Below are 14,749 nucleotides of genomic sequence, written 5' to 3' on the forward strand. Positions count from 1 at the left end.
CTTATGGGGGGCGATTGCCGCCATGTGTACAAACACAACCTGAACCTGTCTGCGGCACAACAGGAGGACGTGAAAGAGATATTAGACGCGTTGGAGAATTATTTCAAACCAAAACGGAATGTAATATTCGAGAGATACATGTACGTGTTTGGAAACTGCAAGAAAGACGACGGTGAGCCAATTGATTCATTTGTTATGAGACTGCGTGAGAAGGCCGCTTCATGTGAATACGGAGAGCTAAAAGAAGAGCTGCTACCCGACCGGCTGGTCCTTGGAATCACTGATGAAAATGTGAGAAGACGCCTACTTAGGGAGAAAGACCTGACACTAAGATCAGCCATTGATATGTGCAGAGAGGCTGAAATGACGGGTATGAAATTGAAACTCATGACGCCAGAGTGCATTTCAGAGAGTATTCACGTATCAGACAAGCAACAGCAACGGGGCACGCGAGGCATGTATAAACCCAAAGATGGAGAGAGAAGACGGGACATTAATGTCGAGTGCAAATATTTTGGTGGCTCACACAAACGGGGAGCGGATGCGTGACCAGCATTTGGAAAAACATGTCGCAAATGTGGGACTTTGAATCACTTCGCAAAAGTGTGCATGAGAAAAGTTCAATCCAACCAGAGAGTTAATGTCACGGAAGACGCACAGTTTGATGAAGAACAGGATGATATCTATGCTGCGGAGAGCATTGGTGCTGTACATGGTCATGGAAAAAAATGGTTCGCTACCCTCTTAGTAAACGGAGCACCCCAGAGATGTCAGCTGGATTCGGAGGCCATGTGCAATGTAATGAGCATCAGAGACAAGAGGAAGCTTGTGCCCAACGTTCCTCTCCTCTCAAGCAAGACGAAGCTAGTTTTGTATTCAGGAGAAACGCTCAACTCAATTGGGGTTTTTAGAACAGAATGTGTTGTACACCGCAAAAGACATATCCTAGACTTTGAGGTTGTGAGGTGCAAACAGCGCCCCCTACTGTCAGGCTCAACAAGTGTGGAGTTGGGGCTAATGCATTTCACCATCCCAGAAGAACTGAATCTGATAGGGCAGAGCAGCACTGGGCCACTTACCAAGCAGCAACTGGTTGAGTCTTTCTCAGATGTGTTCACGGACCCAGTCCAGGCGCTCCCGGGAGAGGTACGCTTTGAGCTTGACAGTTCTGTGACCCCGGTACAAACTTCACCGCGAAAAGTCCCAGTGTCCCTCAGAACAGCGGTAAAAGCCCGACTGAACATGAACTTGATGGTCATATTACCCCTGTGTCTGAGCCAACAGAGTGGATCAGCAATATGGTTATCGTTAAGCAGCCAGAGAAAATGAGGATCTGCATAGACGCCAAGTACCTCAACAAAGCATTAAAACGCTTGCACTACCAAATGCCCACATTTGACGACGTGCTGTACAAACTCCCGAAAGCTCGTGTCTTTACGCTCGTGGACGCACGGGATGTTTTTCTTCCGTGTAAACTGGACAGAGAGAGCAGCTTCATGACGATGGTCTGGACTCAGTGGGGAAGATACCGATGGCTAAAACTTCCGTTTGGCGTGTCGGTCGCTCCGGAGGTCTATCAACGCAAACAAGATGAGCTATTGTCAGGGCTTACTGGAATTGAACCAATAGCTGACGACATATTGATTGTCGGATGTGGGGACACAGATGCGGAAGCGATCAAGGACCACGACGAAAAGCTAATCGCGCTAATGGAAAGATGCAGGGAGATCAAACTGAGACTCAGCCTAAAGAAATTACAGTTTAAGGTCAGGGAGGTCAAGTTTCATGGGCATGTTTTGTCATTCGACGGTCTCCACCCAGACCCAGAGAAGATCAGGGCAGTTCAGGAGATGCCCCACCCCATGGATGTGAAGTCGGTGCAAAGATTTATTGGTTTTGTTACATACCTTGCCAAGTTTCTTCCACGCCTATCAGAAATATGTGAACCCCTACGAAGGCTTCTAGACAAAGATGTCATGTTGCACTGGCTGCCTAAGCATGATGCAGCTGTTCAGGAAATCAAAAGGCTTGTGAGGTCAGCACCACTGTTGAAATACTATGATGTGACAAAACCTGTCACCGTACAAAGTGATGCCAGCCAGAAGGGTCTGCGGTGTTGCCTTCTCCAGAATGGCCAACCAGTTAGCTATGCATCTCGTGCATTAACACAGACCGAACAAAACTACGCTCAAATTGAAAAGGAGTGTTTGAGCATTGTGTTTGCATGTCAACGATTCAGCGTTTGACACGAATCAGAGACCACACAGCGAGTGACACCTGTCTTCAAATGTTGAAGGATTTGGTCATGGAGGGGTGGCCTGAACACAAGGAGCAGACACCTTTAACCATCAGAGAGTATTGGTTGGTCAGAGATGAAATCAGTGCACAGAATGGAATACTTTACAAAAGTCAAAGAGTCATAATTCCAAGGTCACTACGGACAGAAATGCTAAACCGCATACACAACAGTCACATAGGAGGAGAGGCATGCTACAGACAGGCAAAAGACACGCTGTACTGGCCCAATATGCGGGGGGAAATTAAAGACTTTGTTGGCCAGTGCTCGGTGTGCAATGAGTATGCACACAAACAACAACAAGAGACAATGATGTCGCATGCACTTCCCGTTCGGCCGTGGCAAATTTTAAGCATGGACTTATACAGACAAGCAGGGCGAGACTTTCTGATAATAGTGGATCATTACTCCGATTTTTGGGAGATTGAACAGCTTCCTGACCTCTCAGCGGAAACCACAGTTCTAAAGTGTAAGTCACAATTTGCTCGCTATGGCCAGCCTGACCGGGTGATCACTGACTGTGGGCCACAGTTTGAGAATGACACATTCAGAAGATTTGCAAAAGAATGGGGGGTTGAACATGTTATGTCCTCACCGAGACACCCCAAATCAAATGGCAAGGCTGAATCAGCTGTGAAAGTAGCCAAGAATCTGTGTAAAAAAGCTGCTGGTGCTGGCTCTGATCCCTGGTTGGCTGTATTGCAGTGGAGGAATACCCCTTCGGACAACATGGACTACAGTCCGGCCCAAAGACTGATGGCCCGTCGACTGAAAACGCCACTTCCTGTTTCGGAGAGTCTGTTGGAGCCATGCATAGTGACGGGTATTACGGAGAAGTTGAAGTCAAAGCATCAAACAGCCAAGCTGTGGTATGACAAATCAGCTAGAGATCTGCCAGAACTAAAAATTGGCCAACCAATAAGGATGCAGCCTTTGCCTGGAGATCGGACCGGGAGATGGAGAAGAGGTGTGTCTCCAGCAGGCGGGCCCTCGATCCTATATAGTGGATGTAGAAGGTACTCTGTACAGACGTAACAGAGTGGCTCTGAGACCGGCAGAACAACATATGGCTGAGAGACGAACGGAGCAAAACGAGGCTACAAGACCAACAGAACTAAACCTGACACCTCCCAAACCACAGGAGAGTCAGGGCGGTGACGGTATGAAGGAAGAGAACAAGAGCAAGGACGGGACAAACGGACAAGATGAGGAAAAGACACAGATGGACACAAAGGGACAGTACAAGACCAGCAGGGGTTGGATAGTGAAACCACCCCAAAGACTCGATTTATAGAAAAGCTAATATTGTTTATTATTAATTGTGTTGAATTATAAAAGGGGAGATGTTTGGGGACTACCCCCCCCCCCCCCCCCCGTCTAGTTAAAATGGTATAACCCAAGAGGCAAGGTGCGGCTTGCCATCGTTATTGTCAGTTGCTATTCATGCTATTAAAGCATCAGTCAAACGCCATCATGACTTGTGTCATTAATAAACCAAACATCAGGTGGTTTCTTTTTTTGCAGAGAATTTCACCTGCTTTTGAACTAACTCTTTCACATGGTACTAATGAAGCAGGGGTGGATAGATATGTGATAGCAAGTTGGTATGAAGGGGAATCCATTGCGTTTCTTGCCGCTTTTATTTCGAACAACACTCGAACCTATCGTATCATTTCCTGAATCAGTACACCCCATTCGCGAGGCTTCAAACGTCACCACTGACGTCATCAACACACGCTTCGACTCCCCATTCATGAACCACTCATCTATATTACTCGGCACACGCTTCAGGGATTCGACCCGTGGAGCACATCACGACTAAAAACGGTTCGGGAAAATGAATGAATGAATATACTGTATATATATGTGTGTGTATGTGTGTGTGTGTGTGTGTGTGTGTGTGTGTGTGCGTATGTGTGCGCGCGTGTGTGTGTGTGTGTGTGCGTATGTGTGGGTGCGTGTGTGTGTGTGTGTGTGTGTGTGTGTGTGTGTGTGTAATTAGGTCCATGGTCTGTGAAAATGATTGAACCTCACCTGTTGTAGATATGTAGTACCCAGTTGAGCACAGCAAAAATCTCACCGCTCTCCAGGTCCCAACTGCTAACCTACACAACAAAAAATACTCCGACTAGATATGTACAGTTTTTGTTTATTGCTACAGTAATAGGGAAATCATTTCAGTAATTGCTATCAATTGGGTGCATTAACCCAACTGAGGAAATATCTCACCTGTGTCAAGTGAGCATGTAAACAGTGGTGACTCGCCCTAATGTAGGCTCTGGTTAGGCGGTAATGTGATGGGACACAGGGCTCCAACAAGTGGCGTACTGTCGCCAGATCATCCATGAGCGCATGCTGCAGATTAGAGAGGTGCCTTGCCAAACCTGGGCCCTGTGTGGGAAGGAACGACACACTACGAAATGGAGCAGTCACCGCCTCCTCTAGTACCTAAAAAGGATGACATCCATCGATTAAGTCATCTACAAATTCGAAACATTGCTCAAGTGAAAAAAAAGTGTGGCCCACGAGTCTAAAGACTATTATATAATATTGCGTTTGTGGGATATGAATTAAGCAGCAACTGTGGTCTGAGAATGACGTCACAGTTGCTCAGGGTTCTTGTAATGACCAATAATGGCGCCTCAGTTTGCAAATTTCACATGACCAAACTCAACACACAGGTGAGGCATGAGCGGTTGTTACCTGAGATTTGAGCAACTGTGATGTCATTTTGTGTCGGCACGAGGTGGCAAAATGGCAGATCCCAGAGATGCATGAAAACTGGTGGATTTTGCTGCTTATTTCATTTTTCATGAACTTAACATTCATCAGAATTCTGTGTCATGGCTAGTGGGGGTGCATAGATCATATTATTGTAAAAATAAATAAATAAATAATTCATAGCAGAGACACCTTGAAAAAACATGCTCTCCAGCAACGAGGTCGTCCAGGTGGTAGGGGTCTAGCATTGCCCTCAGCTTGTTCCTCCAGCAGAGTTCTGTCAATAGCTTCTTCCCGCTCTATAATCCTCACAGTTGAAACAAATGATGTGGGGTTTTGGCGAACCACAGTCAAGGCATTGCTCACGACTGCCCACAGCTCCTTTCCTGCAGTGATGGGAAATGAAAATTTGTCATGGTGAAAGAAAATAGCATGATGGTTTAGCTAACTTTGTAGAACTTCATAATATGTGATAAACTGTTGCCCATTGAGTCATTCTGAAAGGGGAACAAGGGGAACCCCTCCATCTCTGTTTTTTCCCCCCGTTGCCTGGTTGTGGAGGGGGGGGGCTATATCACAGGATGCGTCTCATCTTTGTCAACTGTGGGCCTGCGAAGCTCTTGGAGACTCCTTTGTTATTAAGGGCTTAACAAATGACCTTCACTTAAAATGATTTGACTTTGACAAGATTTGTTGTGTCTGATTTACAACATGTCATTATGGTATGAAGGCATGGAATAATTAAAACACATCTATAGGGGTGTTCACACGGCACACATTTGCATTGGTGCTGCACCGATGTATTTTGTTGCGATATATCATACACCGGTGTAAATTTTGTGAAGCGTTCACACGTATAAAGCTGCTTACTAAATAAAGAGAAGCGTGTTAACCCTGGTGCAGCCCCACTTGCGTTCACATGGCAGTTTCTGTGGCCGTGCAATACGATAATGATAATAATAATAATAATAATAATAATAATACAAAAATAAAACAGAGAGACATTGAGCAGGGCATTCGTAAAGTGTACTTCCTTTTCCCCGCCTTCTTTGTGACATATCAAAAAACTACTTCTCCAGACAAATCAACGCTGTGGTCAATCAAACACTGTAAAAGGATGAGAGGGAGAAAGGAAAGAAGTACAACAGAGCACAAAATCAACGCATTCAATACCCGTATGTAATCAACTCTTCTCACGCGTCGGAGCGAGTCTACCCCTGTAGCGTTCACATGTCCCATTTTATATTGGTGCTGCCCCACAAACAAGCATTTGCTCCGGAGTAAATTTTTAAACCACCTCCTGAGCAGGATTAAATTTGCTCCGGTTTAAGCTATTTTCAGGGGCTACACCAGTATTACTTTGTATGTGTGAACACTCTATGGGGGGGCAGCCCCGGTGCTACACCGGAGTAAACATTGCCGTGTGAACACCCCTTATCCTACTTGTTTGTTTATTTTAACTGACATAATTGTTTCCATGCAATGTTGTTGATAGGGTATATTTTCTGTAGTATACATCATTTATATCATAGCTTGCCGTGTTATCTTTTGTTATTTGTACTGGGAACTTGCTGTGTATTCACTTAAGTAATAAAATAGTTTTTTGGACATAGGGTCAACAAAAACAGCAACAAAAAAGAAGTAAAGAACCTGTGGCTTTAGCTTATGTATGTTAATTTGTTGTGGTTGCCTCACCCAAAGTCTCCCCCAGCTTCCTAACACCAAAGAAGTATCTGGACACCAGCTCTTGGTCATCAGTGCTGAGCTCATTTCCTGGCATCCCAGCAGCCCCCTGAAGCTGCCAGAGTATGTCATCCTGCCACTGTTCCAGTTTCATCAGGTAGGCATGGGCTTCCAGGAGTTTTCTTGACTCCACCAGATGCTCAGTTTGCAAAACCATGCTCCCAACTGCACTGAAAAATAAGGTACTTAACTTTCAGTAGCACGTGATTAATTAAAATGTGGTCAACTGACGCCATTTTCTACTCGTTTCCTAATATGTATGTATATGTGTGAAATAAGTAAATCTCCTGGAACATTTTTTTTTTCAGTGCAAACAGACCCAAGACGAGAAGACATGTGAGACGTGGAATTTACTCATCGAATGATTCAAGATACAAATACAGTACCTCCTTTCTATCCATGCATTATCTAATCCGCGTAACCTCACGATGGTCGGGGACATGCTGGAGCCTATCCAGCTGTCTTCAAGCATTAGGCGGAGTACTGGTTGCCAGCCAATCACAGACCGCACATAGACAAATAAACAATAACACAATTTGGAGTGTTCGATCAACCGACCATGCCTGTTTTTACTATGTGGGAGGTAGGGGTGTAATGGGAATTTGACATCTCACAGGGCAAAAATATAAGTAACTGTTCGTACCTTTGAATGCTGACCAGTTATTTTGTGGATAAGCAAAGTTGCCTGCTCATGCACTAGTGTGCATTCTGTGTAGCTGCTCAAAAAGCAGATTGTGCTGACCTTCACCACGCCCCAAAAAGATAAAACGAGAGTGCACGACGTCGGGGGTTGGGGTCCCTTGACAAATCGGTGAACAGTGTCTCTTCATTTTTATTTTCCTTTTTCAAATAAATCTCATCATTTTTATCATACTTTTTGTCTTAGTTTCCCCGGACAAGACAGGGGAGAACCCAGAGAAAACCTACGCCAGCAGGGGGAGAACATGCAAACTCCACACATGCATGCCGGGGCCAGAATCGAACCCTGCACCTCTGCACTGTGAGGTGGATATGCAAACCGGTCAGCCACTGTGCAACCAAATACCGATTAATGGATTGTAATTTCTACAAATTATGAGGGGTGAAAAAGGTATATCAAATCAACTTTTGAGAGATTCATACACAAAATTAAATACAAATTTCATTCAAGGCAAATATACAGTATGTGATCAGGTTCATGATATTCATATATTCAGAAAAATAAATTGTGACACCGATGATGATTTCTCCATTGTGGGACAAAAAAAGGTTTTCTTATCTTATGATGCAATAAATGCAACAGCTGACCTTTTTGTTACCAGTCGTTTCCTGATGTATTTTGCATTGCAGGCGTTGACATACCAACGACACAACCATCAATGAATTGAAATGTCACTGTTTGGCTACCTTTGGAGGAAATAAATAGAGGATGAGGTGCTGGAAGAGGACCATCATGGGAGGACCATAACTGAAGTGGCTGATCTCATGAAGTCCTATCAGTGGCTAGAGAGGGCAGGCCTGAAGGACAGCACATAGGCACTCATCCTAGCTGCTTAGGAGCAGACCCTGAGCACCAGAGCCATTGAGGCCCAGATATACCACACCAGACTGTTTGGGCATAATGTGAAGGAAAGTCTCACCCCTTCATGAGGTTTCACCCGGCCAACTCTATTTGCCATCGAGGAGCATTTTAACCACATTGGTGACCTCAAACCCAGATATAGGATTGCCTGCATCAGAGCAACCATGCCCCAAGTGAATGGCCCCGCGACTATGCCTGTGCGATATGGCAAAAATCTTACATCCCAATATTTTTGCTGGATAATCCGATAATGATATCACTATGGGTTCAGTGAAAATTAAGCATTTTTTTACAAGAAAAAAAAACCAAGGTATTCCAAATGGATGTGGAAAGTGTAGTTATTTTTATTAGAACTTACTGACATGCACGAGCATTACCAAAGTCAGCACTCTGCAGTAAATTAAATTTGATTATATTCACATTGTACTGCAACTGTGCTTTAATACCCAATAATGTTTTGCAACAATATGTTCTGCCCAAGTGCCACTTACAAGAAAGCATCTCACCAGAGTAAAGTCTTGGCAGGTAGCTGACAGCGGTGAAGAGCTGACGGTGGTTGACTGACACTTCTCTCAGCCTCTCCAAAGATTTCATTTCATCTTGATTTCTGTTGAACTCCACTCCAGCTTTCTTTAAAGTCTGAGATGGCTCGCTCAGTTCAGCCTGTGCCTCTCGGAGCTGTTCCATACCCCAGCCCACTTCTTCCAAGTACGAATGGACCATCAACTGGAGGAATAATTATAGGTCAATAGAGGCATTCAATAAAGAAGACTCTTAACTACTGCACTGTTTTTGCATTCTATCTTTATCACCATCTGGGTGTGTTCCATTGCTGTCACCTTGAGTCTGGTATGTATGGAGGCAGTTCTCTGACTCTCGCTCTTCCTGTACTGGCTCAGTCGTTTCAGATGTTCAGGTCGACAGAAAATGACCGATGCCCACTTTAGTGCAGCCCCTCGGGCCAAATGCACTGCCCTCTCCACCTCTGGCCACACATCAGGCACTGCCACTGTGAAATCTGTACCAAATAGCGGAATGGAGATGATTTTTCTCCTAGGTGATCGTTAGTGTTTTGGGAAGTCAGCAATGAAAGCCACCAAACTGAACATTGGGTCCCACTACGGACAAAAATGTATAAAAACAAAAAGAACAAAAAAGAGGTAACTAGTAGTTGGAGAGGCACGAGTCATCTTGCATCAACCCAACCACCCCTGTTAAAGTTTTTCAGTGTGAATCTCTCCATGCATGCCTCTATTTGTGTGAGCCAGTTCTATGTGTGTTGTACAACACTGGTACTCACTAGACTAGTATGTAATTTGAATTTTCCCTTGAGGGACATCAACTCAACTCAACTGAATTTATAGAGCACTTTCAAACAGCCATCGCTGCACACAAAGTGCTGTATATGGAGCATGGTGGCATAAAAACAAGAAGGGACACGTCATTGAGGTCTGTGGGACTGAAAGGTATACAACACTACTTTTACTTTTTATTTTTTCTGTACAGTATTTGGTGCGTGTCAGGTGTGCAGCACCTGTGTGTGACGTAGTACTGGTAAGTCTGTTCTCAATGCCGACTCAGACGGACTGGGCCGGCCTGAAATACTGACGGCAGCTCACTGAGAGACTCACCGGCTATGTTCACCTCGGCAAACCATTCACATTAAAACTCATGTACAAATTTGTCGTTTCAACTAACCTCACAGGCTTGGTTTGGAATATGGGAGGAAAATCTTCCAACTCATTCCAAGTGTAAACCTGAGTAACGAAATCAATATCATCAATGAACATGTAAAACAATAATTGATAGAACTCACTCTCAAGATACCGGTCCAGCACAACAACAGCATTTACTGGCTGAGTGACAATAGGATGCCAGACTGCTGACACACGGTGAAGTATCTGAATGCATTTGTGTTGATGAATTCTTTTTTAAATTCCGCTATTGCCACATGATGCCAACAGTTCAGGATCACAGGACTTTGGACCTAGCCCACATACCTAAATAAGTCTTAAGAGATGACGCAGACTCGGGACAGACTCGGGGCTGCCATACAAACAATTCTTATTCACACCTATAGGTTCTATAATATCCTCAACAGCCAAATGTATACCAGTGTACAGTGCATGTCAACATGTGCGGAAGGCTGGAAAGAACCAGCACAAGCACTCAAAGAACATTTCAATTCCACACACAAAAAGACGCAGTGCTGTTTTAAGGTCCAAACACATAAACTTACTGCGATGGCAGCAGCATAAACCTCAAGTAAGGGAGAGATGTCAGTGATAAGGAGGACATTTGCAAGCCTTGCAATTCTTGCGTTGTTCAATAAAACACTAACAGTGCAGGAAGCATTCTTCAATCTCTCAAATAACCACTTGCACTTTTTTTTTCCCTTCGAAGACGATTCCAACTTCTGGTTCAAAAGCAGAATCCCAATGTTACTATTACTGTCTGTTATCTGCTGACTCTTTCAAGGAAAGGATGCTATTTACTTAATAAGAGCATATGTTTGTCTCGCATTACCTTCTGATTTGCCGCCAACATTCCTATGATCCTCTGATGACATTGTTATTCTAGTCGCCTGTCTGCACACAAGTCTCCCGACAGATATGAGGAAAATAAAAAAGGTGGATGGAGAAGTAGCACTTATCCATTCTACTTTTTCTCTAAACTAGACCAACTCCCCCAGATATTTTCCGACTGAGAGGCCAACAGGAAGGGAGGGCAGCGGGTGGAAGAGAATTATGTAGAATAGTGGTGAGTGGCAGGGAGGGGCAGCGGGAAAGGAAGCATAGCCTACTGGGAGCTTTTCTGCATCGAGGAGAGTGGGGCCAAGCTGTGTATAACATGTATACACCTGTGTATAAAATGGCCCAATGCCCCCAAATCATCCTTTAAAATCAATGTTTTCTCTTTTTTAATCATAGTAAATATGAATGAATAAAGATAGTAACCAATTTAACATAACAGTTAAGCTTCACAGATTGAAATTTGTTTTCTTTAATTTTCTGAAGCTGCTGGTTCTCCACTACATTGCTCTGTCATCTCACTATGCCCACCCCCACCCGCTCCGAAGAGGCACATTTGACACATTGAAATCTATTGGTCTGAATCGGGGTTAACAGTTTCATATCTCAATGAAACTGTTAACCCCGATTCAGACCACGGTAATCTATCTCAAGCATTGCGAAAAGTAAAAAAACCCGAAATGGCAGGAGCGTCGCCGAACACACTAGCGCACAAGCGGCCATCTTGGGCATTATACTGAGAAAAACAAAAATAAAAGCATATGATATACATTTACCCCTCCGTGAGCCGTCACCTTACCGTGGTGGAGGTGTTTGTGTGTCCCAATGATCCTCGGAGCTAAGTTGTCTGGGACTTTTTTCCCCTGGTAGGGTCACCCATGGCAAACAGGTCCGAGGTGAGGGACCAGACAAAGCACGGCTCAAAAGACCCCTTATGGTGAACAAAACAAATGGACTTCAGTTTCCCTTGCCCGGACGCGGGTCACCGGGGCCTCCCTCTGGAGCCAGACCTGGAGGTGGGGCTCGATGGCGAGCGCCTGGTGGTCGGGCCTGCACCCATGGGGCCCGGCCGGGCTCAGCCCGAAGAGGCAACGTGGGTCCCCCTTCTCATGGGCTCAACACCCATGGGAGGGGCCAAAGGGGTCGGGTGCAGTGTGAGCTGGGCGGCAGCCAAAGGCGGAGACCCTGGCGGTCCGATCCTCGGCTGCAGAAGCTAGCTCTAGGGACGTGGAATGTCACCTCTCGCAGGTGAGCTGGTGTGCGAGGTAGAGAAGTTCCGACTGGATATAGTTGGACTTGCCTCCACACACAGCCTGGGTTCTGGTACCAGTTCTCTCGAGAGGGGTTGGACTCTCTTCCACTCTGGGTAGGGGGACGGGTCCTGACCGTTGTTTGTGCATATGCATACCCACATACCCACCCTTTTTGGAGTCCTTGGAGGGTGTGCTGGAGAGTATTCCGGCTGGGGACTCCGTTGTTCTGCTGGGGGACTTCACGTGGGCAATGACAGTGAGACCTGGAAGGGCATGATTGGGAGGAACGGCACCCCCGATCAGAACTCGAGTGGTGTTTTGTTGTTGGACTTCTGTGCTCGTCACGGATTGTCCATAACGAACACCTTGTTCAAACATAAGGGTGTCCATATGTGCACTTGGCACCAGGACACCCTAGGCCGCAGTTCGATGATTGATTTTGTGGTTGTATCATCGGATTTGCGGCCGCATGCTTTGGACACTCGGGTGAAGAGAGGGGCGGAGCTGTCAACTGATCACCACCTGGTGGTGAGTAGGCTCTGTCGTGGTGACAACCCCCGTACTCGCTGGTGGACACCAGCAGTAAGGGATGCCGTCAAGCTGAAGAAGGAGTTCTATCGGGCCTTTATGGCCTGTGGGACCCCAGAGGCAGCTGACAGGTATCGACTGGCTAAGTGGAACGCAACTTCGGTGGTCGCCGAGGCAAAAACTCGGGCATGGGAAGAGTTCGGTGAGGCCATGGAAGCCGACTTCCGGACGGCTTCGAAGAAAAATTCTGGTGCACCATCCGACGTCTCAGGAGGGGGAAGCAGTGCACCACTAACACCGTGTACAGTGGGGATGGGGCGCTGCTGACTTAGACTCGGGACGTTGTGAACCGGTGGGCAGAGTACGTCGAAGACCTCCTCAACTCCACCAACACGCCTTCCTCGGAGGAAGCAGAGTCTGAGGACCGTGAGGTGGGCTCTCCTATCTCTGTGGTTGAAGTCACCGAGGTGGTTAAAAAGCTCCTCGGTGGCAAGGCCCCAGGGGTGGATGAGATCCGCCCGGAGTTCCTCAAGGCTCTGGATGCTGTGGGGCTGTCTTGGTTGAAACGCCTCTGCAGCATCGTGTGGTCATCGGGAAGAGTCCCTCTGGATTGGCAGACTGGGGTGGTGGTCCCTCTTTTTAAAAAGGGGGACCGCAGGGTGTGTTCCAACTGCAGAGGGATCACACTCCTCAGCCTCCCTGGTAAGGTCTATTCAGGGGTGCTGGAGAGGGGGGTCCGTCAGGAAGTCGAGCCTCAGATTGAGGAGGAGCAGTGTGGTTTTCGTCCCGGCCGTGGAACAGTGGACCAGCTCTACACCCTTAGCAGGGTCCTCGAGGGTACGTGGGAACTTGCCCAACCAGTCTACATGTGTTCTGTGGACTTGGAGAACGCGTTTGACCGTGTCCCTCGGGACACAATCTTGTTGCTGTTGACTGTAAATTTCCCCAGTGTGGGACAAATAAAGGATATCTTATCTTATCTTATTTTATTTATCTTTATGCAAGTTTTCATGCGAAAACAGCACGAGTGAGTGATTGGGGCAGTCAGAGCCATCGATATGTCAGGGGTAAGTCAAGTGGATATGGTTGTCATTCCAGGAAGAATTGATTAAAATTCATAAGAAGAACACAGATTTATAGGAAATACCAATGAATAATGCACACAACCCAGGCTTCAGACTAACACGTTTTCTAGTTGGAGCACGGTGGTTTTGAACTTAAAATTTTAGGGGCTCAATATTTAGGGTCATAAACATTGTAGTCGACAAGGAAATTTAATAATCATATTTCCTCATATTTATTTACTGATAATAGGCAGAAATTCATCTTGAAAAAAGAATTTTCTGCCTTTTTTGCCATGACCCTTTCCGCCCAAAACAATTTGGAGGAGTTAGGATTTGACAGGATTTGTCTCCTCTGAGGGTCAGCATTGTAAGGCAGGAGCTCGGAATCAAACTCTGGACCTCTGAACTGTGAGGCAAATGTGCTAACAGGTCGATCACAGTGCCATCCTACTGTTTTTGGAAATGAGCATCTTGTGTATATATTATATTGATTTTGTTTTCACGTACAAAAGAAATTCCATATCCCCTCTTTTCGAGTTTGAGCAACTGCCCCTCCAAAAGTGTCTGACACCGTTTCCTCCAGATGTATGAAGGAAAAGAGGCGTAGTCCAATTGAGATGTCGCGAGATGACAAAAAGTATTTTTCTCTGCATACCCCATACACTGTTCAAAGGTTCATGAATGCTGAATACCATTCACCAATTGATTCAAGAAATAATCACAACGACTCAAATATATACAAATGCGCGTGAGGCATACACACTAAACAAGTGGGCAGCCAAAAATACTTCATACATCATGAAAATGTGTCTATTATGATTGTCAAAAGAAAACAGAACATCTATTGTATGTGAGAGAGTGAGACTGAAAGAGGAAAAACAAGTCCAAACAAGAACTATCCTGTTTATATTTTTGTCAGCTTGTTAAGCACCTCATCGCCGCCTCCACCCAATGGCGCTATGGGATGAAGAGGAAGTCTAAATCTAGACCACTTCCTGTATGACATTCCTGACCGGTCCTTGCCTTCCCGACATTCTTTCAGCTTTTCCATT

At 45.7% G+C, this 14,749-nt stretch overlaps 1 protein-coding gene across 6 annotated transcripts in view; it reads right to left on the minus strand.

The window, feature by feature from the left end:
• Window positions 1–11,023, minus strand: part of exoc3l1 (exocyst complex component 3-like 1) — a 30,969-nt gene extending 19,946 nt beyond the window's left edge. For 2 of the 6 annotated variants that reach the window (XM_086109112.1, XM_086109116.1), the window contains exons 1-7: window positions 10,848–11,023; window positions 9,161–9,339; window positions 8,828–9,047; window positions 6,713–6,925; window positions 5,210–5,403; window positions 4,526–4,744; window positions 4,331–4,401 (exon numbers count right to left, since the gene is read on the minus strand). In XM_086109112.1, the coding sequence (XP_085965238.1) occupies window positions 4,331–4,401; window positions 4,526–4,744; window positions 5,210–5,403; window positions 6,713–6,925; window positions 8,828–9,047; window positions 9,161–9,339; window positions 10,848–10,890 (1,139 nt within the window). In that variant the 5' untranslated portion in view covers window positions 10,891–11,023. Of the gene's footprint in view, window positions 1–4,330; window positions 4,402–4,525; window positions 4,745–5,209; window positions 5,404–6,712; window positions 6,931–8,827; window positions 9,048–9,160; window positions 9,340–10,019; window positions 10,079–10,847 lie in introns of those variants that run through there. The other 4 variants (XM_086109115.1, XM_086109113.1, XM_086109114.1 and 1 more) reach the window with 4 other exon arrangements.
• Window positions 11,024–14,749: the final 3,726 nt, after the last annotated feature.

The sequence above is a fragment of the Hippocampus guttulatus genome, chromosome 4 (assembly GCF_054856545.1).
Source record: "Hippocampus guttulatus isolate MCC_2025c chromosome 4, RoL_Hgut_1.0, whole genome shotgun sequence".
Classification (NCBI taxonomy): domain Eukaryota; kingdom Metazoa; phylum Chordata; class Actinopteri; order Syngnathiformes; family Syngnathidae; genus Hippocampus; species Hippocampus guttulatus.